At 39.6% G+C, this 24,182-nt stretch overlaps 1 protein-coding gene across 5 annotated transcripts in view; it reads left to right on the top strand.

The window, feature by feature from the left end:
* Positions 1-24,182, top strand: part of CALCRL (calcitonin receptor like receptor) — a 95,132-nt gene that overhangs the window by 25,937 nt on the left and 45,013 nt on the right. For 2 of the 5 annotated variants that reach the window (XM_073306117.2, XM_073306118.2), the window contains exons 2-4: positions 14,250-14,398; positions 21,561-21,649; positions 23,581-23,678. In XM_073306117.2, the coding sequence (XP_073162218.1) occupies positions 23,625-23,678 (54 nt within the window). In that variant the 5' untranslated portion in view covers positions 14,250-14,398; positions 21,561-21,649; positions 23,581-23,624. Of the gene's footprint in view, positions 1-14,249; positions 14,399-16,453; positions 16,718-21,560; positions 21,650-23,580; positions 23,679-24,182 lie in introns of all 5 variants that reach the window. The other 3 variants (XM_073306116.2, XM_073306120.2, XM_073306119.2) reach the window with 2 other exon arrangements.

Below are 24,182 nucleotides of genomic sequence, written 5' to 3'. Positions count from 1 at the left end.
AACTCCTGCTTAGGCTCAAGGAGTCTTCTGTTTCTCTCTGACCTGTGTCAGAGATAATGAAATAAAGAAACATAAAGAATACAAAATAATGTAACTCAGTAGATGCTGCTGATGCCGCAAATAAGAGAACAATCAAAGTGTAGCTTTATTCACAGCACAAACTAGTAATGCATGCAGATAGTTACTGGCTGGAGAGGACTAATGCAAATCCTCAGTTTCATTATATCATTGACCTCCAAGGCCCAACTATGAGAGAAATTATTCTAGGAAACAGACTTCCTTGGCTCTCTTTTTGTGACCATCACCAGGTGAATTGGCCCAGTACCTACACCCACTTTTATCTTGCTAAATTTGATCTTTGCTTCACTACACAACAGCACTTCAAATTATTTCAGTAGGTCTCTCCCAAGTGGCCTAATGTAGGTTCGAGGTTAGCAAACAATCACACAGAGGCCAATTAGCATAGCATGAAATTCCAGTGGAATTCCTGATATAACCCAGCATGGGCTCAATCTAGGGATCATACATAGATCATCTAATCCTGGCTGATATTACTCAACGGTTGGATTTGATGGAATTGGGCTGTGCCTTGAAGGTTCTCCTGGCAACTCAAAGTATCTCCGTATGCTTCCCCACTTACATCTTCTATTGTCCTGCACACATATCACATATAATACAACAAGTTTCCCTAATACAAACCAAACTTATGTGTGCTTTGTCATCTTTTGTCTTTCTCTTTCTGCTTGATTAGTCAGAGGAGCCATTGAGGCAGAAGGCACAGATCCTAGGTTGCAGCGATGGCGCTTTGCACGATGCTACTGCGCAAAGAGGCCTAAAGCCTGCTAACCTCAGCCTACTTTTCAGATGCCTAAACGATGGCTTTACGTGATTGACTTTGGGCACCTACTTTCAAAAATGTTGGCCACCGAGTAAAGAAGAGGGAAATATGCTGGCTCCATGAGTTAGATGATGGATTTTCTTCTATGCTTTCAATATATAGTTTAGAATTTTCTATACACACACTTTGGCCAGACCACAGCCTTTTTTATTTCTTTAGCATCTGGGCTGCTTTCTTGGACAGCGATAAGTGCCTTTGCAAGTTCTTAAAAGTGTCTTTTTGGACTATAATTATGTTCTGTTTAGCTTTCAAAGCCAGATTTATTTACAAAAAAAGATTTATTTAGTTTTCTTTCTGTTACCCATGTTAGAATGTATGTTCAGTTAAGTCTGTCTGTGCTTTACTGGTCCTTTATGTCTGTGTCTGCTTTATATATATTTTTGTAATACAGACATTCGATAAGCAGAAGTGGGGGGAGAGGAGAAAAAGACAATTTTGGGGGACAGACTGGAAAAAAGTCAGTGTAATTATTACCGACTGTTAAAGCATATGTGTATTGGTTACTCTTTTAAAATTAGCTGTGTAGTTTTTTGCAGTTTTCTTCCACTATTGTGCACCAAATAGTTATTGATAGATCTGTATGTGCTATTTTGTGAACTTTACCAGATATATGAATATGTGATAAATTTGGTGGCTGTGATAAAGGATTCTGTACTTCTAGGACATTTGCAAGATAACATATAAGTTTTTCATGTAGTTTTCCTGGATTTAGGGTTAATCTTCAGAATGGGTACCAGCAGGTAACTAGGAATAATCTTTCAGAGAGAGAGAGACGTATTTATAGCTGGTCATAAAAGGTCACTGAAAACAATGTGTATGCCTTCAGAACCATGCATGGGCTTCTAGAAAGATACCTTAAATTGTTTGGAAAAGCACTTGAACATCAGGGCTTGTTCTGAGCAGGAGCTTTGGTGAATTATGTCTTGTCTTGCCCCGTACCCCTTTGTTGTTGACAAAGAAAGCACATTTGGCTGTGTAGAGTAGCAGGATGTGACCAATATATTGCTGTGCCATAGACCAATATGCAAGGGCTGAAGAAAGATCCCAGATGGAAAAATATTGAGGTCAGGTGTCTCACTTAGCAGACCCTAATCCATAGGGAATGGAGTTTTTCTTAGGATATGTTCTTTGAGCCTTGGTATCTCTGGGGATGCCCACAGTACATTAGTTCATTTCTAGAAGCTTCTTTGCTTTGTCCCAGGGCCTTTGACTCCCAGGGCATGGGGACTGATGCATTTTCTTGGGACTTAAGGGAAGGTGTTCCTTCCTCTAATTCCCTGTATATGGGGAAAATTTGACTAATAAACCCTATGTTTTACAATACTGGCTGGGAGTCACTGCTGACTGCGGATGTTGGGGTACATTACCCCTCTAGGGGTGTGTGTAAGGCTTCCCCAGGTATCCCATTCAGGTGGACTCATTGTGGGGAGTGCACGGCATGGAATAGGGATTCTGAAAGCTCCGAGGTCAGTCCCAGGAAACACTGAAGTCAAGGAGACTTGCCCTAGGGAAAGTGTGCCAGGAGGGGTTGTCACTCTACAGGAGGTCCTGTCTGAACTTCATTCAGAGCTGTTCAAGAGCACCAAGCCTGTTCACCTGTGACAGAGAGAGAAAAAACATTTTGAAGTGTTTATTTAGGATTGAACTCATTTTCACCAACACTCAGTCTTGGGACACTTTAATCTCATTCTGCATACTGTCGTATTTCATAGTTGCAGTAGCTCTTTTGGCTTCTACATTTGGATCAGTTTGAATTTCCCATCAGCTTGGTAGCATGATTTTTACAGATATTTTAGGGCCACTTTTCATTGTGATTCGTGACAGTGATGCTTTGGGGTTCAAGCCAGACCAGAAAGGGAATGTCATTGCCCACCCTGAAACTCTGGTGCCTTAATGCTATGCTGCTGTGGCTCACAGCCCGGACAGTAACAGGCTGCATACATACATTCAGGTCACACCCTGGCTACTACTGCCCAACTGCTTTTTGTAGGGAGAATGTAACACACTCCCATTCATGAATTTTCCCCCAAACCATCTGCCCTATGGTGTCCCGCACTCAGGCTGAACACTTTCAGAAGTTAAATTCATTGCTCCCGTAAAGAGATAGTACCAGCAATTTATTATCTTAATGGGGGTTAACAATCACTCTATTTTAATCAAAGCACTTAATTGGTTTAGAGTAAAAGTAAAATGAATTTACAAAACAAAAAGCTGTAGGTTTAGGTATACCAGGTATAAAAAATATAGATAGAAAAGGTTACAAACAAAAATAAAAATATGATTCTAAGACTAAAACTTAATTTCAGCAAGTTACAATTTTTGCCTAAGCAGGTTTTTTACCTATATTCAGTTCCAAGAGACTTCAGCTCCCATGGATGAAGGATCCAGTGTTCTGTGATTTCAAGACCCTGTTATAGCTCCTCAAGGATGCCAAAATGGCTTTCTGGCCTGCTTATATCTTCTAAAGTTCAGTGACCTTGCTTCAGGAGGCAGGATGCCCTCCTGGGGGCTCAGCTTGCTGCTTATCCACAGGGAGCCTTCCTAGGGGCTCAGCTTGCTGTTTAGCCACCATGTTGATTTTTGCAGTCTTCGCCCCGTCACCTACCGTTATCATAGTTAAGAGGCAATCTCCCCCACTTGGTGGGTTGATGGCTTTGTTTACCTTTTATGTAAATTTAACTTTATTGTCTCTGCCTGATGATCGGGCTAGTCAGACAAGCAAATACCCATTCCTTTTGTTTAGGGTAGACTGGGTTTATGTGTTGTTTGCCAAACACATTTTAAGAGCATAACTCTATCTCATATTTATAATTCTTTGTATGCAACCTGTACATACACCACACAATGATTTTTGGGACCAGCATGTTACCCGTTTGTGTATGATATATTACATGACACCTTTTTTAGATACAGATTATGACAAGTGCATGTTAGGTGTAGTGAGTATGTCAGGCATGACAAAAGTTGCTGACACCAAGTAGTGAACCACCAGTGGGCATCTTCGTCACAGTAACCCTCACAGGTGAAAAGCCAAGACAAGGTGTGGAGTTCAAATCGCTAGCTAATGGTTGGTTCAGCTTCAGTGGAAAGTTTGTTTGTAACCTAAGTTGTAGATCTTTCTGTCCCATAGACTCCAAAAGTAGTTGTTCTGGAACTTATAAGGATGACCACTAATGACTTACAGTACACTGACAATACAGATGGCCCCAAATCATAAGGCTGGAAACAAACCTATCTGAGTTCTGGTTGTAGTAGGAGGTGTTTATCAAAATCTGATCTTGTTTCTGAATTCAAATTTTGTACATAGTCCCTGTCTCTCTAATGGGACAAAACAGACACATCCAGGTATTGGAGAGTTCAAAAATAGGATCCAGATCAGAATTTAAGCCTATCTCTAATACACATTACAGCTTTCAGGTAGGGGAACCACAAAGTATTTTGCAACCTAGTCTACAAAATGGTATGGTATTGAGGAATCCCTTCAACCATATTTAAAATGAAGCCACCTCTGGGGTGACGTGCAGTAACTGTTCAACGGTATGGAGCAAGCACTATGCAACAGTTTGTGATGTGCTGAATGAGCAGCAGAGGATAGAATTTCCTGAGCTTGGAGGAATCACTTGGGAGACAGGATCATTCAAGAAATTCATTATTGAAAATGCATTGTAAGTAATCAAATTAGTTCTTAAATAACTGATGTTATTTTCTCTCTAGGTTATGCTCATCATGACAGCGGAGCACCTATAGCATGTGACAGCTTATTACTTTTTATATAATAATATCCTGAAAAGTAATATGAATACTCATGTTGAAATGACAAAATAAATATGTTATCCAGTGTAGCAACAGGTAGTCTAGCCAGGAAATGCACATGCAGGCTGCAGCGGTCTAACACATCTGACACCTGGAGCAATAACCATTCAGATTTATTTCTGTGTAAAAAGTAATTCATGAAATGACTATATTACATTTTCAAAGTGATTTAACAATTGTATTGGTAGCCAGCCCTTATAAATAATTATATTATTCTAATATAATTGTGGTATCTATTAATACACACTTCGTCTTCAGAATATGCTACAATTTTCTAATGAAAAAGCACTATTGTATTCTACAAAAACACAATAAGTCAAATTTTGTTCACAGTTACATCCTTGGGACTTCAGGGTCATTGATGTCAATAGATTTACTCCAGATGGACAGTGATGAGGCTAGGAGCAGAATTTGTCTCTACTTTTAAAAACTGCTAGTGTAGTATTTTAAGGCTGATTGCTGTGGAATATTTTTAATATGCCTACAAATTGCCTACTGCCACAGGCCTAATATACAATTTCTTTTGTGAATTATTTATACCATCACTAAAAGTTCATGTTCCGTAAGAACTGCACCAAAAATCTGTTGACACAGCAAAAAGTAAACAATAGCTAGAGAGGAAAATCTATTTTTTCCCAAATATCTGTAGCACTGAATTAATGTGCAAAAGGAAATCATAAGAGTAAACCATTTTAGTGTACCTTCATGAGGTTAGTGGGGCAAGTGGCATTTAAACCAATTTTACACTGGTGTAATTCACTTACTTTCCAGTTTCACATCAGTGTGAATAGTGAATCAGACCCAGTGTGATACTGTCCCAGTTATGTGCTTTGCTGATAAAGAACTTGGTAGTTCCAGTGAAAAAACAAAGACCTGAAGGAATCTTTGAGACAGCTACTGTTGCAGTCTCTGTGGAAAACAATATCATCTCCCTACTTATATGCTGATTAGTTCAGAAACATCAGATTCATCACTTGCTGTGCTTCGCTAAATATTCTGTTCTATGAACAGTGCAAAGAAGCCAATGCAAGCAAATCTGCACTGCACCAAAGGAAGTTTGGCATAATGTCCCTGGTAGAAATACATTTGGGAGAGATTTTTAAAGGTTTCACTCACATGGAATAAAAATTGGGTGATGTTGTTTCTGTTGGCTCTAGTAATGTCAAAGCCAATGATGATGAAAGTATTGTTGTAAAGTTTCTCCCGCCACTTGGAATATTGTCTCATTTAAAAAAAAAGAAAGAAGGAAGGAAAAAATCCCTGCCAAGATAGCAGCTGTGAACAAAGTTGTCAGCAAAATGAATTTCTAGTTTCACACGCTCCATTGGATAACAGGATACACGAATACAGCTTTCAGCAGATCGGCTGTTGAAGGGCACAGATCCAGACCCTCAAAACAAAATAGAGCTTTAATATGGTTGTATTTTATGGTTTAGGTTTTAGAGGTAGACATGTAAAGTCTAATGTGCAGAGGGAAAATGGGAAGAATCTGGGCCAAGTGGCTAGTATATTGGTACATCAGTTTTTGGGTGCCCAAAATGGCCCACCTTAAAGTGCCCTGATTTTCAAAGGATAGGAGCTCAGCACCTTCTGCAAACCAGACCCTTGTACTGTGTCTCATGTTGGTGTCCAAAAACTGAGTCACACCAAAATCACATTTGAAAATCTTGCCCATTGTTTGCTCGTTACCAAAATTAGACCAGTAAATATGGGGAAGGGAAATGTAATTTCTCCATGTCAAAAGTTTCTGTCCATGTAGGTTCCTGTATGGCTCTCATAGTCATTTTAGGAGTGCCTCCCAAACTGATAAAACGTACACAAACCTCCACTTGTCTCTGTCTCTTTTCTTGTAATCTGCAGGAAGGGGACTTTGTTTGTTCTGGGTGTTTTGTCTCACTGTTTTAATGCATTATGAACCAGGTCAAAGAAGTGGATTTTCTAATGTTTCATGCTCTGTCATTGAATCCTGCAAAGACACCTTCAGACAGGTTGTTCCAAGGGATCAGTCAACTGGTTCTTAAGGATCTTGAATCTTTCAATTATTTCCCTGAAGCAAACTCAAATGGAATCCATTTGACTGTTTAGATTTATTTGGATCTGTACTCTGCCCCTCAGCCCATGGGGTCTAACCTTCAGGTAGTGAGTATCCCATTGTAGGGTGACTGTCAGGCCCACAGCAGTTCTGCACTCTCGGTCAGATACTCTATTTAAACCTGAGCACTCTAGGGCTTCTCCAAGTCAGGGGGTCACTCACACTACATTTTGTGGAGCTTCTGATCTGAAAGTCCCAGATCATGGAAAATGTAGAATATCCGTCCTAGCCAAATAGAAGCACTATAGATCTACTGAGATCCTGGCTCATTGATAGTGGCCCAGAGCTAACTCTGAAGGGTTGCTACCCTGATTATATTTCAACATCACTTGTGTAGCTGTTACACATTTCCAAATTTACCATTACATTCTACTAACATCACTTGCTTTGTAGGCAGTAGAACAAAGGAACACATCATAATAATCCTGCAGTATTGCCCATCTAGGAGACAAATACTGGAGGGGTGTGTGTGTGTATCTATATATATGTAAAAATACCTATATTAAGATTGCTTAACACTTCCCATTATAACTCCTTTTAGTGGCTTATAACTTTAACAAATTTTAACCATCAAGCCTAAAAATTTCCAATGTACTTGTCTCTACCCTAGATGGTATTTTTAAGTTTGAAGGGAATATATGTATTACACACAAAAATAAAAATTGTATTTATGCGTGTATGATGTCAGAAATAAATGGAATCTGTGTTTGGATCACCATGCCTACCGCTGATTTTTACTGTAGTTAATATAATGCTTTTAATGTTTTACTGTTCCATATATAGTTTAATATATCATATTTCCATTTAAAGTACCCGTTATCCAAATGAGAGCATAGATTATTGAGGCTGTGGAATTTCTGTATGTATCTGAAGCATTGCTAAAGTTGATTCACATTCAGGTAAAACAGGGTGGAGCAGTGGAGAGGGATATGGAAAAGTCTGTTTCTACTTAAAGGAGTGCTAATTGGGCTTCAGGGGCTGAGTGTAAAATACACCAGGCTTTCCCACGGCCACACCCTAAGCATATGATCTTTAATTAATTCATGGAAACACTCAGACTGCTTCCTACAGATGGCAGCTGGCGCTGTCTGTAAAATCTCCTGTGCTCTGCAGAGAGCAGAGGATTTTACATGATAACATGAACTGATATGTTTCTACATGGCAAAATGAAATGGGTAGAATGCAATGGAAAAGTCTGAAACATGCAACATCCCATGTCTTACGAAATAACATTGAAATTTGATTGTGATGGCAGCCCTGTAATGTTAACCATGGAAACTCTAACACAATGTGGTCCTGCATCAGTAAATACGTTTATTTCTTGCAGACTGCATGGGAGATTTTGACAGATATCCACTCAAGAGCTTTTGTGTTCGCTCACTTTTTAGCACCGTTCCCAGGAATTACAATCTTTGCAAATAGCACTTTTCAGAATGACCATACAGCTCCATCCTAATGATGTGAACTGTAATGTAATCTGCATTAAAATACACGAACATATGAGATAGAGTCATAGGAATTCCATATTGGACCAGACATAGGATCCATCTAGTCCAATATTCTGTTTCCAGCAGTGACCAGCACCAGATGACTCAAAGGTGTAAGAAACTTCACAAGAGACAGTTATGGACTAAGTTGCCCATAAGTAGAAATGAATATGTTGCCCAGCATAGCTCATATGATGCCAGAGCATTGTCTCCTGAGTACTATAGGTGAGGGAACCTCAGAATGAAAGGACGAGATTCAAGCAACCATGAAATGAGAGGATACTTCTAAACCAGAATTTCATTATAAGTCTTTTTGTGCAGTTCCTCTGCATTTTTATTTTATTTATTTATTTTGGTTCATATAGATGATTGCTAAGTAGAATGTTCCACTAGGAAGGAAACAAGCAAACTAAGATTTCTCACCATTCTGGCAGCTCTAAGTGATGCATTCTTAGTGAAACAAGTTAGCTTCAGCAATGGTTGGATTCCAATGGCTGATTTTGGCTGCTGAGGTAGCTGTGATTTGTAGCTTTGACACTTAGGAATTTTTAACTAAATTGAGCTTAATACAAAAGGGGTGAAATGTAATGGATCATCCCTTTTCAGCTTTACTAAATAATGTTTCTGAGATGTGACTATTTAGATTTATAAAGGAAATATTTAGATTAATTTTGGTTATTTAGAAAGAACTGGGAAAACCTCAGAAGTAGTTGGTGGTTCAGTTCAAATAAGCATCAAAATTGCTCTTATTTAAGCTTCTCTGAACTCACTTGAACTTCTTTGAAATAGTAAATCAGGTTAGAAATCTCTTGTGAGAACAGATATCACTGCCATCATTTCTGGAAGTCCATTTCCAGTCACTCCATAAATACCAGTGTTTCAAGGACAGCTTCTCTGAGGGTATTTTGATTCTTATGCCTCTACTTACTTGGAAGCAGGAAATGAAGAAACCTGTGTAATTAAAACCGACAGACAAACTGATGCTGCAGACATTTGCATATGTGCTTATCTTTATTCTCTTGACTAGTGCCAATCAAGTCAATGAGTAAAACTAAGAACATTAATTAGAGGACTGATTCTCATTTACATTCAGTGGCAGCATTAGGCACCTGGAACCCATGCAATCGCAGGGGCCCCCGAAGTAGCGAGGGGCCCCCTGACAGCCAGATCCACCCTGCTGGGCATCAGCCAGTCCCTCCTCCTCAGTGCTGCTGAGGGTTCAAAATGGCAACCTCCACACAGCATGACATCATGTGCACCAGAAGAGCTTTGGAACTGAGTTTTGCCCCCCACAAGACAAACACAGCCACTGTACATTAAGACTGCTCTACACCAGTCTGAGAGTGCAAAGAGACCTTCAAATGAATGTACATATAATAAATACAACTTAAATCAAATTTTAAGGCCCTTTTACACTGCCAAACTGGCCTTTGTGTATATGAGAGTTAAGCCCAAAGGCCTTTGATTTCTGAGGAAATTAGGTGTCTAAATACCTTTGAGGATCTAGGCATTGGTGTTTCCAGGCCTGGGACATTACTTAAAACTTTTTGAAACATGAAGCCGTTTGGGTTGGTTCCCTTATCCAAAGAGGTCAGCTCATTGTTAGCCAAGATAGATTCTTTTTTTGTGACCATTTTATTATTAAGTGTTCACGTTTCTAAAGTGTGATGTTGATTTAGGAGAAACTCTGATTTAAATCTTTTGAGCTTCCTTGTAAAAGCCAAATGGAAAAAGAGTCTCATTAAGAGTCTTGGAAAAGAAGTCTGAAAGGCAGTAAGTCCTGAAAGAACTGATGCATTTTGGTTAACAAAGACTCCCAGTTCCACTGCCTTGCCTCTGACCCTGAGAAAAAGTCTTGTACCCGAGTCGTATTGTTCATGTAAAATTAGCATATGTCAATGACACAAAACCGATAACTTTTTAAACTAGGCCAGTAGAGAAAATGACTTCATGCTCTCAACATTTTCTCAGAGAAACGCTTGGATCTTTTTTCAATCATTATTTAGTAAACAGCGTCAAATAGTCATTCAAATAAAAAACAACAGCGAAGGCACACAAAGAGAAGCACAATTTTCTCTGTGCAGCCTGGGATGAAGCCTCTGGAAAAAATAAACTTCAAACATTTTAGAAAGGGTGTATAGAAAGTGCTACGTGGTCTATTTCATGCACCCATGAGTTTATACCAACTGTTGTTTTAATTCAGCATAATAATGATTTAGTGTGAAGGGGAACATGTTCTTCATTAATTTTATTTTTTGGATATGTTAGCCTATGCATTTTATATACAAATGAGCAGAGGGGTGGAGAATATTTTTCTTTTTTGTTGCATTAAGTTGGAAAGTTAAAGTCCTTGGGTGAGATTCTGTGTGACCCCTCTAGGAGGCACAGCATGGAATTTGCAGCTTGGAGGAGGGGGAGAAAGATGGCTTTAAGCCATCTTTGGCCCCTCTTGACTTGGGACTCCTCTGTGCTCCCACCCCACATGATTTACACAGCCCTCTGAACCTGTCCATGTTATGGCAGCAATCCAAGTGACCTGGAGGGCCGCAGTGCAGCCTGGAGCACAGTGCACATGGGATATTGTTTTTGAAGGAACAAAATGAGATAGGAGATTTCCAGAGAATTGAAGCGTTCCACTGCAATTCGGTATTCTGAATATGCATCTGGGAAATAACAACAGAAGCTGGTCACAGGCAGGGGGACCTAGTAAATCCAGTAACACACTATGAGCCCCAGTAGTTTCTGCTCCAATCTCTAATGGGGCTGGTTTGTGGTCACATTAGTAATCATCCCTGTAGGGTTGTCAGCCCTCCAGGATTGTCCTGGACTCTCCAGGAATTAAAGATTAATCTTTAATTAAAGATTATGTCATGTGATGAAACCTCCAGGAATATGTCCAAGAAAAATTGGCATCCCTCTGAATTTTGGGTTTTGGCCTGTTTTCTCAATATCAGCAAGGTGTGAACATTCATGGATGTCTTGCTCTCATTTAAATGATGATTTATTCCCTTGAATAGGTGGTTGATTAATAAGGATAGAAGAGTGGTAATGAGGCATTAAAATAGATCTTATGAGAAAACTGTGAAACAGGAGTTCTCCAAGTTTTTCATGGCAATGGACTACACCTAAGAGGGAGATTGTCATGGCCAATCCCTTCCCATTTATAAACACATGCAACCATTCCCCTACCAACCAGCAAGGAACAGTAATACTGAGAAAGTTATTGAACATATTTTTTGCTTCTTTGAATGCAATTTAGCAGCTGGAAACAAGGAGAGCCAGCACCTTGTGATCACAAGTCCACTGACCACAGTGAGGACTGCTGCTGTAAAATGATAGGGTTCCATTATTAAGTGTTTAAATGTTTTTATTATCTTAATCCATCATCTTTGCATCAGATTTGACAGTGACCACTGCAGCCTTTTGTAGCTAAATGGCTGTCAAAGGCATGGCACATGCTGGCATGGGGTGCAGAAGGGCAGCACTGGAATGGGAACCTCCAGGAACATTTCTGGATGAGACTGTCCCCAGTATATGGTTCCTGGGGCTCCCAGGGAGTGCACAGGGCACTGGTAGCTCCCCCACCTATGCACAATCATGCAGAGAAAGGAGTATCTGAGCCCTAAGAATTAGGGTTAATATAAAATAAAAAGATTCTCTTTGGAAGCCATTAGAGAAGTCACATTCTCTTTCAAAGACTTTTATTAAAGGTGTGTGTCTCCACTGCACTAGAGAAGGAGAGAGAGAGACTTGAAAGTATGCAGCAGCCTGGAGTTGTTTCATCTGTAGTTATTTTTTTAAAAAAGGTAGTGAGTTTCCATTCACTGTTTCTGATTGCAGAGTATTTATTCTATGTTTGGGTTGGAACCTAGTCATGTTTGAACATGACTGTGAACAACTGAGTTACACACCAGGATGCTAACCTCAACTTAGCACTCAGTGTAGACCAACGTAAATCATGTTCAGCAATGTGTCAGAGAAGCATGATTAAACCTAGCTGTCCCAGTCTTTAATCATGGTTAGTGGACATGATGCTGAACATGGTTTGTCCTGGTCTACATGGTCTGCTAAATCATAGTCAGCATCACGGCATCTAACTAGATTGTTCATAATTGTTTCAAAGACCTCCATTTCCCCAACTGCTGGACAGTACATATTTTGCGGAGGGTGTTTCACAACGTATTTTTTTTTCAAACAGGAAAGACAAAGAATTCCACATCGTTAGATATTATATTTACACAGTCCCTGTCCCAATTTGCTTACAACATTTTTGTTCTGTTTGTACAGTTCCTAGCACAGAACAGCCTGGTCTATAATTGGGACCTCGAGGTGCTCCTGCAATACTCATAAATAATACTATTAAATTGTATGTTTCTGATAAGCCCTGAATGGATTGTGAATAATGAAGACGACTTGTCATTAAAACAATCAGAAGTCCTGGGTTCTTCTTTTCCTGGCTGTACCACATCCTTGTTCTGTTTTCAGAAAAATGACTTAGCCTCTCATTGCAACAGCTCACCCATCCATAACTAACCTACCCACATGGATGTTTTGAAGCTTCACAGATTAGTGTTTGTCAAGACCTTTAAGATCTCCTAAGGGATATTCTGTAGAAATGCAAGATACTATTTGTTTTGCTGTTAACAATGTAACTTAATCTTTTTTTAAATTATGCCTCAGTAAAAAAATAACCACAAGTTCCATTTTTTAAAGCTTTCTTAAAGTTGGTCTCTCGCTAGGAACAGACAATTTTTGTAATGGACAGGCCCCTTTTGACAAGAGGGGCTGATGACAAAATGGTGAATACTTGGAGAGCTGCTACTTTTGTTATTCTGAATGCTCGTGAAAATAAGTTGACTTTAAAGACCAGATTATTTGGGAGATTTTCTTTAACGCTGCTTAAAATATGTCAAGCGTGACCATGCATTTCTTTTTTTAACAAACCTTTGTTTTACATGGTAGGTAGAACCAGAAAAAAAAAAAAAAAAAAAGCTCTTGGCACAAAAACTTTTCAGGAAAGAAAGTTATTTTAAATGTCCATTGAGAACATGTTCGTAAAACAGGAAAAAACACAGTTAGGTTGATAATAGCTCTCTGCAAATGTTAGCATCACTAAATAGCTTTGCCATCTTTTTTTAGAGGGAATGTGATGTCCTAAAGTAGCAGTTCTTAATTATGCACCATACAAAGCGGTCAGGAGTTTATGCCTGTGCAATTTCTTTTGCACAGGAAAATGCATTTTTAATGTTTGAACCAGCAGATTTGTTAGCTGCAGTAAATAAATAATGAGAGTTGCTCTCTGAAATACAGTATAGAAACATCTTTTAAGGAGTGAGCACTGGGTTGAACAAGTTCCTCAGCAAATCGAGAAACAAATGGCACTTGATAAGCAACCCGGAGGCGTTACTAACAGTAACTTAAAATCTCACCTCTCACAATAATATCCTCGTGAATAGACCAAGGAATCTAGCATGGCAACAAATTACAGCAGTATTAATCTCTTTACAAAGGTGTGCATTGCCAAACCCACCAGTGCCTTTATTTAACAACTACTTCAAAAAGGCAAATATTTTTATATTAATTTTAATCTATAGCCAAGAGCAGTAAAAGGTGCAGTTGTTTTAAAGTGTAAATAAGACCTAGATTGATATCAACCTTTTTTGTACAAAATAGGCAAAAATCGGTTTCCAGTTCTCCCAGGGAAGGTGGTTTTATGAATGCTGTCAGCTTGTGTTACTTTGTTTGAGCTAGAAATGAGAGCTTGATGGTATAATGCCATGTGACTGTGATTGCTTCTTCCCTCTAGAAGGCAAAATAGCTAGCACTGTTGACAGGAAATGTTGTAATCTACAAAATGTTGTGAAGTGATTCTATAATTTTGTCTCTGCTCTGAATGACTTACATGCTCTTTCTGGGAAAAAAGGTATGATTATGATTATTATGGTTTTTATTTATCTAGCACCAGTAGGTATTCTTGCAGAAACATACCTTCATGATCCCAGTGCGCAGGAGATCCTTGGCACAGTGATCCCCGCCCCCGTTTCACAGGCAGTGTTCCACACCTCTGACCCCCTCTTCTCTCCGAAGTCTATGGAAGGCTCACTACAGGTATTGGTGTCATAGTGGGCAGGAAGGGCAGAGGGTAGGCTAGGAGAGGCACAGATGGGTCAGGGCAGGGAGAAAGCATAATCTCCCCCCTCCCCCCAACTCCTTACTGCCACCACCAGTTGCCTCACACTGTATAATACTTCCACAATTCCTCCTTCCCTCTACCTCCCATACATACATTGAAGAACCACCTTTAGCCCTTCAGATCGGATGCAGTGAGCCATAACCATGAGAACAGGAATAGCCCTGGCCTCTCATTGATCCTGAAGGATCTGCAACCTTTGTGGGTAGGCACGGTAGGCTATTCTGCGTGAGAGGAATAACCCTGCCCCTAATGCAGCAACTGTTGAGAAAGTTCCACAAGCAGAAACTTGTGCAGGTTTCTTCCTCTTAATCCCCATCCTAAAGTGTCAGTCCTACTGGCTCTCCCAAGGACAATTTACAATCTCATCAAACATTTAGAACTGAATGCAAAGGACGCTGTTACCAAGAGAAAAAAAGGGCTTTAAACTTTCCAGAAAATTTAGTGCTGCCAACATATTGTGATCGCACTTTTAAGATCTTAAGTATTATTGCCAATGGCCACAAACATTACTGGTTACTGCTTATAGTATCCGTTGGACATGGGAAACTAAATTTAATGGGGTGGTAGCCAAAATCTACTAATGGGGAAAAGTGCACAGGAGTAATTCAGTGTGTTGTAATCTTATCCACAGGCTGTTCTGTAATCTGTACAAGATCTCTGGCAAACAACTTTACTTTTAAGTGGTAAAAAATATTTGCACACTCATAAAGAGAGTATAAACGATGTGCGATGTCATGAACTAGCCTGCTGTAGTTCACTTGAAACACATCTGAGACCTTCAAGCATATCTATCTTAAAGAATGACTCAGGGAAAGACGGGAAAGTACAAGAAAGCTCTTTACCATAATGTCTATATTTCCAGCTAGTACATGAAGAAGCTGATGTACAATTTCCAGCAACAATAAAATAAAGCTACTATAATGTCATACTCCCCCTTCCTCTTTCCCCCCATTTGCGCTCCACTTACTAATTTATTTTCTCACCCCCATGCCCAAAGAGCTCCAGGCCTTCATGCTGAAGCCACCTCCTGGGTAGAGCCCTGGCTGAAGGGTCTGCATGCAGAACAGCTACAGTGCTGGGCTCCAAGGAGGTTTTATTTCAGGCAAAAATAATTCACAAAGGTCTGTACTAAGGCTCAATGAATAGGGAATAGCGCTGTGATCCCACTTCTCACCACTAGCACGTACTCAGAACCAGCCATAATTATACCCAATGACTTTAAGAGCATTATTTGAGCAATGGTCAGAGGGAAAAGGAATTAAGCAGTGTGAAGACCCCTGAAAGCATTATGCCCGCAGAAGTCAGGAGCGGGGATAACACCACTTCCAGGGTAGGTAGGATCAGTGTCATTCCCTGCAATGCATTCTGCACCTATTCTGCAGGTATTGCATCTGCTTTCCCCAGTGCTGCTCTGTATTTACCAACTGGTGTACTGTGTAAGGCTCCCACACCAAACCCAAATCCTACTCTTCGAGGGTGCCCTCTGGCCTTCTCCCCTTGTGGTCCACAGCATTTTGCAACCAAAATATGGCTGCCTCCTTTGCAGTGTGCTGGGACTAGCTCTGTGATCCCACTTCTCACCACAAACATGTACTCAGAACCAGCCCTAATTATACCCAATGACTTTAAGAGCATTATTTGAAAAAAGAATATGTGCCAGTTGGTTTAATTCCTCCTTTTCTGCTTTGTACAGGCTTGGGAGATAATAGTTACATAGCAGAATGGAAAAGGTAACTACAGTGAGTGCGCTGAATGCAACAATCCCATTGAAATCACAATTGAGGTGCACGAGTGATTAATTTGACCCAGTACAATAAGTCAGGCGATGGTTAGTTTTTGTGTTTATTACATGAACTATCTGAAATATAACACCGCGAGAATACGACTTATTCAGGCAAAGTATCAATTCACCCAAGAACTATAAAAAGATGCAATATAGCTCACCAAGTAACATGTCCTGTTTTATGCAGAGAAGGAGCATGCTGCAAGGAAGCCTTGGAGGCTCATGGGAAGTTAACACTTCATTGCCACTGCACACGTGCCGTAAGAACAGTTCTAGGGGTTTGGCAAGGATGTCTGTGCGATGATGCCGGCAAAACACTTCTGAATTGCTGCCTCACTTGTCTTGGAACTCTCAGAGTCCTGTTACCTGTGACTTAATTCAAAGCAGTGTTGAAAAGGGAATTCTAGTGACCTGAAAATATGCTGCTCAGATGTAACATGTTAATAATCAGGTAGCTATAATGGGGTTTCCCTCTAATTGTTAGAGGGCTGGCTAAAACCCAGATCGACAAACTGCTAACTGTGGTCAGGGTAGAGTTATTGACAATGGATCTTGATGTCCCTCGTTCAAACTCTGTAAAGGGGGTTTCAATCCCGCAAAGACTGAAAAGTCATTTATCAGATTAAAAGTATTTCCAAATTGAACTGCAGCTGCCCTGTACACTTTGCAGTCCTCCTTCAACTTTGTCAATGAATCTGAAATTTATTTAGTATCTTTGCTAATCAAGCTTTTTAATTAGGAGTTATTATGGACCTCCTCCTCTAAGGTGCAGAGTGCTCCAGAAATCAACAGTAAATGAGGGTAATTAGCACCTGCCAGGATTGAGCCCTATGTGCTATTCCATTTGGAACATGATTTTGATTTGAGACTTCCTCAAACTGTCAAAAGATCCTTGCAGGCCATCTGAATTAGGGATGCATGAAAAAAGTTTGGATCATTTCCAGCTTGGTCCTTTGCCTAAAAGCCAAACTAAAAGCTTGCCTGAGATTTGAAAATGTTTTGAGTCCTATGCCTCCTCACTCCCTGATTCTAAACAGAAAGAGAGATAACAAAATATTGTGAGAACAGTGATTATTCAGGGTAATTCCAATCAATCAAAATCAGGAAGTATTCCCTCTGTATGACAGAGTGTTGTATAAAACATCCACTTCAATTTTTCAAACAGACGTTTGCATATACAGCTGTAAATCCAGTGTTGCAGATTTTCCTGATGGCTCCAACGCTAAATGAAGCTTAAATCATTCATTCTGTAAAATCTGAGAGAGAGAGAGAGAGATGTGCCAGGCCTGTTTCCTCTTTTGTGCTAGCTATGCAGAGGATACAAGTTCAAGCCCTGATATTTCTGGCTGTATTCTCCCTTTGCTCTGGTGTTAAAATGGTACCTTTCTGGAGTTCAGTCAGGAGGGCATTTACTCTTGAGAGGAAGGGAAAAGAGTAAAAGCAGAAACAGCTGTTGGTGCAGGCAGGATGGCTTTGTGGAGAAAGCAGGAGTGGAAGGGGGAAAAAACATCTGTTAAAGCTTTATGAGTGACTCTTTTGGCTCACTTCATTCTACAGTTGTGGAACTCTGCCTTCTGCAGTAGATGTCACTGCTGGCAATGACAAATGCTACAAAGGCAATGGAAATAATAGAAAAAATAGAAAAAATAGAAATAATTTGGCTAAGAGGAATGTAGTAAACAGAAGAAACATGCAGTTCATATGGTTAAGTTATCCCGTATTCTGTACAATAGGCAATAAAAGTAAAATATAAGTGTGATATTTGAAGAACTGATTTACTGTTTGAAATTCCCTATGCTAGTTCTAGTGACTTTATTTTAGAGAATACTTAAGACAGAAAGAACTGTTACTTTGTATCAATTAATACGTTAAATCACACTTACCTTCAATATCTAATGTGTAAACTGATGACCCATTGGTTGTCTTGTTGAATCCGTCACCAGCACATAGAGGTGTGAGGGAAGAGCTGGGGACTCAGTGAATGGGCTTCCACCATGTTTCTATCAAGTTGCATTTTTGATGGACTTTTTAAAAGCTCACGTTAATCTGAACCCCTGTAATAATACTCATCTTCTCTCATTACAGAGTTGCCAGTTACAGCCAGTAGACAGATGGGAGAAGTAGTTTGAGTATCTCATGCCCCATTCTCCTCTATCTGCAGACTCCCTGGTTGGACTTTGTCTCACACGATGCGTTTCAGTCTTCCATCTTGATGAAGGGAAGTGGGGAATCCGGGCAGTTGCCTGACTGCCGTATTTCATGCATGAAGTCCAGCTGGGGAGCCTTTTATTTAACTTAACAAAGAGAAGTTTAAGGGGTGACTTCAGCACAGTCTATAAGTATCTGCATGGGGAACAAATTTTTAATAATGGACTCTTCAGCCTAGCAGAGAAAGTTATAACATGATCCAATGGCTGAAAATTGAAGCTAGATATATTCAGACTGGAAATAAGGCATAAATGTTTTAACAGTGAGTGTAATTAATCATTGGAACAACGTAACAAAGGTTGGGGTGGATTCTCCATTATTGAACATTTTAAAGTAAAGATTGCATGTTTTTTGTAAAAGATATGCTCCAGAAATTATTTTGGGGAAGATCTATACCCAGTTTTAGATTAGATTATCTCAACGGTCCCTTCCGGCCTGGGAATCTAGAAATAAACTGTTTTAAATTTATTTTAAAACTATTCTCATTCAAATCTCTTAAAGTTTGTAAGTATCACTGGAATGTTGTTATCCTAGATCTGACAGTGATAGAGGACACTATTTAAAAACCAAAACAAAACACCTTCTCCCCCCCCCCCCGCAAAACAGCCAAATTTGCATTGCAAAATAGCTGCCTCTATGAACATCTTTAACTGCTTGCAGTTGTACTGTAGAGTAAGACTTCCACTGTGGGAATATTTTTTTACACTGTTATTCTTAGATTTCTTTCAGCGTTAATGCTTTCTGTATTTTTCTGCCATTAAATATCTTTTTGTATCTGATTATATTCCCCCAAATGTATTATCCTGAATCTTTCTCAAGTTAAATCTTCTTTCCACAGATACTCTTGTAGTTTGTTTCCTTACTTTTGCTCTCAACACCTTCCAACTTAGAATCATCTGTGAATTCCATTTTTGGTTTTCAGATAACTAAACCAGGGTAGGGTTGTTAAAATAGGGTTCAACATTTATATCAGCTGTATCTCAAAAACCACCTCAACTCTAATTCTATGAACTGCTGTTCGTCCTACAGCCAGTTTTTAGTCTACATGGCAATGTTCTTATCTAAATCAAATAGAATAAATTTTGAACTAATGAATTCATAAGATGATGTAGGAAATGCTTTACTGAAATCCAAATGTATACTACATGAACCTCACCTACACATTTTGCAATTACAGTCATCTCTAAGAAGATACTTTCTTTTCTTAGGTATAAATTTGAATGTACATTAACAACTTTGGGGACACTGTGTAGGAAGCACTCACAGCATTGCAGACATGAGCTCATCTCTTGTCTACTAAGAGGAATTAGGAACTCAGAGTTTGAGTATGCCCCTGGAAGAGTTGATATGAGATGCTTACAAAGCCATTACCCACAAAAGGTGTGCCTCATTTAAGTAACTGGGCTAGTGTGTGGCCAATATTGTTAAATGTAAATAGTCTTGCACCCTGAATCAAAACAGCCAAATTCTGTCTTTATGTACACTGTACAACCTCTCTGAAGTGAATGGAGGTACACAGGTATATCTGATTGCATTATTTGACTCTACATGCTAAATCTATCAGTCAGCAAGAATATGTTTTGGAAAACTATTTAGGGACTGTTATAGAGAAAATTATTGACATTTCAGATTCATGCATATCTTCAGTAAATAGGCAAACAAAATCCTAAATTAGACTTGCATGCCCTATAATATATAACAGTGCCTGGCACCCCATTTGGCTCACTGTTCTTGAGAACAAAATGGGGCTTCCTACCACTAATATGTCATCGTTTGGAGAGGAAAAGACAACAGCCTTTGGTGTTATGAGCTTGTGCCCAGGTAGTTAATTACTACTTGATCTGTCTTCTCTATGAGTCCAGAGACCTTTCTTTTTATCTGAATGTGACAGTCCAAAACAACAGCTTATTTTTCCAGCTCCAGTTTAGGTTCTTTTAACTACAACTGGTCAAATAATTCATTGTGAAGAACATTTATTGCAATTTATGGCAATAGTCCATATATTTTTCAAATGTTGATTTCTGGTTCAAATTCCCACCAGCGTAATATTTGACTTGTAGCTGTGCATAAATAAAGAAAAAAATCATAATGTGAGATACTGAAAATAAACAGGCCTATACAAATATAGTGTTTTCTCTAGATTAGCACTACCCTCAAATACAAAGTAGAATATATGCTGTATACCTGGAACATCGTCGTGCAGAAAAGTCTTTCCTCCCTCACAGCCCAAAGCTGTCTGCTTTCTCTCAGCTCTGTGCCCTGGTCACAAAGATTGTATGTGGGTAACCTGAGGGGCAATGGGCTCTTGAAGTCTAACAATCAAAAGTCTCCATTACCATTGGGATCCTATTGTGCTTTGCTCAATACACATGTACTGATAATTGTTCCTTTTACAAACAGACTGGTTAGGAACTAACTCAACAATACTTCTTCCAAGTCTGTATATCAGATAATGGTCTCTGCAAGGACCCACTTTCAAGAATATGTTTGAACTTCTTATTAAGGCAAAGTTACAACAAAATGATAACATACTACATCTTACATTACTTATTACTTATTCAGGATCAGGTTAATATTTGAAGAATCTGATAAAGCTTCTGGCTAGGGAGCCCTCCTACTCCAAGTACACTAACAAGGGTGACCACATTTTTAAATAGAATCATAGAATCATAGACGATTAGGGTTGGAAGAGACCTCAGGAGGGTTACCTACTAACAGTAGAAGATAGAGAGAAAGATATTGGGCCAAATTCATGCCTGGTATAAACAGGCAAAACTGTAAGTGTCTTTAACCTTATACCAGGCCTAAATGGGCCCCTTCAGACTTTCTTAAAACCTGAGAATTAAACAAACTCTACATCCCACAAAGTAAGAATCTTTAGCAATTATTTGTATTACAATAGTACCAAGTGGTCAAGGCCCCCACTGTACTAGGCATTGTACAAAATATAAAAGACAGGCAGGCTTCTTGCTTACCATCATCATTATGTATATAATTTTGTGTTTGATGGATTTTGTGTGAAATGACCCCCGTTGGTCAAGGTACGCTCAATTGTTTGCTTATTGTCACCAATCAATCTCTTGTAGGATATGACTACTGGATAAGAAAATATCTGAGACAAGAGTGAGTATGACCCAAACGAAAATGTGGTTGGAATCTGGACACACCTTTGCATGTAAGTAATTGGCTCACAACAGTGCTCCTCCTTCAGCATCAGTTAAACCTGCAATATCTTGAATATGATTTTTGTGGCTTAAGTAATGATAGAGTAGCTCTGGTAGTATCATCCACAACCTAAAGCTCAGTCCTACAGAACTGTGGATTACTACTACTATTAATGGTAATGAATGCTAATATAGTAAAACATGTTAATTTAGAAAAGTCAGACCTGATCATATCCCCCAGATCAACATTTGGAAGGTCCCCTCAGTGCATGGATCATGCCTTCCATGTAGAAGAGGTGGAAGGTCTTAGACATCTCTAGGCAGCACCCACTTCAGGGGAACTCTGTTGGGGATGCTCCATAAGTCCAGAGATCTACACAGACATCTGGAGTCGGGGGGGGAGGGGGCATGTTATTCCCTAAAATACTGTAATATGGCCCAGACTGAATTATCTTTCTGCTGGATCATCTTCTTGGTAGGGCTCCCTCCTTAAGAGAGGTTATTAGAGCACGTATTAGAGCACCAGGAAAGGTGTGGGCTGTGGACCCTATTGGGAGGTATAGGTCTTTGTGTGGTTGGTCCTGTCTTTCCACTTATCCCCTCTATCTACAGAGTCTGAGGGGAAGGGGGTTTGAGCCCTGTGGTCTGATTTGTGGGGAGCAAATCCAACTCCACAATGGAACAATGAGGAGCAAATCATTGCAAGGGGAACCTCTCAGAAATTTCCTCTGGTAAACCCCTTTCCACAGGGTTTCCCACAGGAGGATCAATTATGTCTATGTACGTGGCTTGAAAGAGATTTTGTGCCTTTTGGGGGGTGTTTATGAATTTGTACCTCAATGTCCAAAGATTCATTCATATAACAATCTGCATTGTAATGTGAAAAGGTGCCATTGGAATAGCTGAACTTATTTTTAAAGTGTTCAGAAATACATTTGCAATGCATTTGTTACATGTAAAGTGGTATCCTGTTCCCACACTGTATACATCTACTGACAGGGAACAAAACACAGAATTTCATTTATTTAATTATTTATTCATTTATTCTCTTGCTGGGTAATGGAAATACATTATTATGTTTATGGGAGAGATGTTACAAGAGTTCCACAAAGATCTGATATTTCCATATTTAGGAATGTCCAACTATCGGCAGATACGAAAGCTATTTTACAGCTCACTGTTAATCCCTCCATTGACTCCCGTCATCCCTGGGAAGCTATAGCATTAGCCTAAAGTTGCTGCTTATGGATCAGTTTTTCCATCAGTGTCACAGAAGTAAAAGGAAGGAAGGAGTGGAATTTCCTTTCTAAACATGCCAGTTAAATGCTCATATAAACTAAACTGCGGTTTTACTTAACACATGGGCTTCAACTCTGGTGTGTAGCCAGAATTTACTGCATGTTTAATGACCTATAGTGTAATGGGGCAGATTCTGTCCTGCACCAGAGCTCTTTTTAGCCACAGAGAGTCTTCGGGGAACCAGCACCAGTTCCAGCTCCCTGAATTTGAGAACCAGCTCTGGTCCTGATACCTCTATCAGGCTTATCTAATTTCCACCATTGATGGAGGGTCCTTAATAGATCTCCCCAGCGGAGGATTGGTGTAGCATAGCTCTGCCATGCCCTCTTCCCCAGCCCAACACAGCCCTTATGTTGGGAGGAGGTGGAGGCAGAGGTGCGGGTCCAAATAGCAACACAGATACACTAGCACGGAGTTCCCCCATGTCATGGGAATTGTCTGCTGCTGATCTGCTGTGGATTACAGCCCCTTTGCACCACCTGAGTGATAGGAGTTGTAGCCATGGAAATGGGGTCACAACTGGGCTCTAGATATATTGATTGTAGTGAATTATAAAGAAAAATGGCAGCCGTTTTTGTCAGTTTTCAGTAGATTTTGAATTATATGAATTATTTCTATTTTGCTTACAACTTTTCCATTGCAGCTTGATCTTGTTGAACTGTAGCATAACAAAAAAATTCAGACTTAATGATGGAGACAAATTGGATCATTCATTTGCTGCTCCTCTTGTCAGTTACCATGGTGAGTTTTAACATTTTTTTAGCATGTAATTCCACTTTCAGTTTTCAGAGGTGTGACACAGATCTTGACTTCTCTGGCAAATATGGAAATACAGAATAGAAATTCTTGTCTTGCTCTAATGTAAATCTCCAGTAAAGGACAATTCCCTTTAACAGTATATCCTGCTTTTAATGCCTGTGTAGTAACTAGGGGACATACAGAAGTTTGAAATCCTTTCCTGCCATTGATCACAGTTGTGTTCTCTGCTAGCAATGGGTTTTACAGCAGTGATGGGTTCTGACCTTGTCGCCTTATACCCATTCATGTCAATGGGAAAACTTCCATTGAGTTCAACTAGAGCAGATGGGACTCATGATAGACAGACAGACTGATAGATTTCTAAGGCCAATAAGTACGCAATGGTCAGTGAAAAACTTTTCATTGTCAGTCTTCAGTCTGACTCTCCTTATTTTCATAAGCTCAGAATAATGTGTCCTCCATATGACTAAGTAACACATTAATCAC

Source organism: Lepidochelys kempii, chromosome 11 (assembly GCF_965140285.1).
Source record: "Lepidochelys kempii isolate rLepKem1 chromosome 11, rLepKem1.hap1, whole genome shotgun sequence".
Lineage (NCBI taxonomy): Eukaryota > Metazoa > Chordata > Testudines > Cheloniidae > Lepidochelys > Lepidochelys kempii.
The sequence above is the reverse complement of the archived record's forward strand: the minus strand, read 5'-3'. Positions and strand labels throughout refer to the sequence as shown.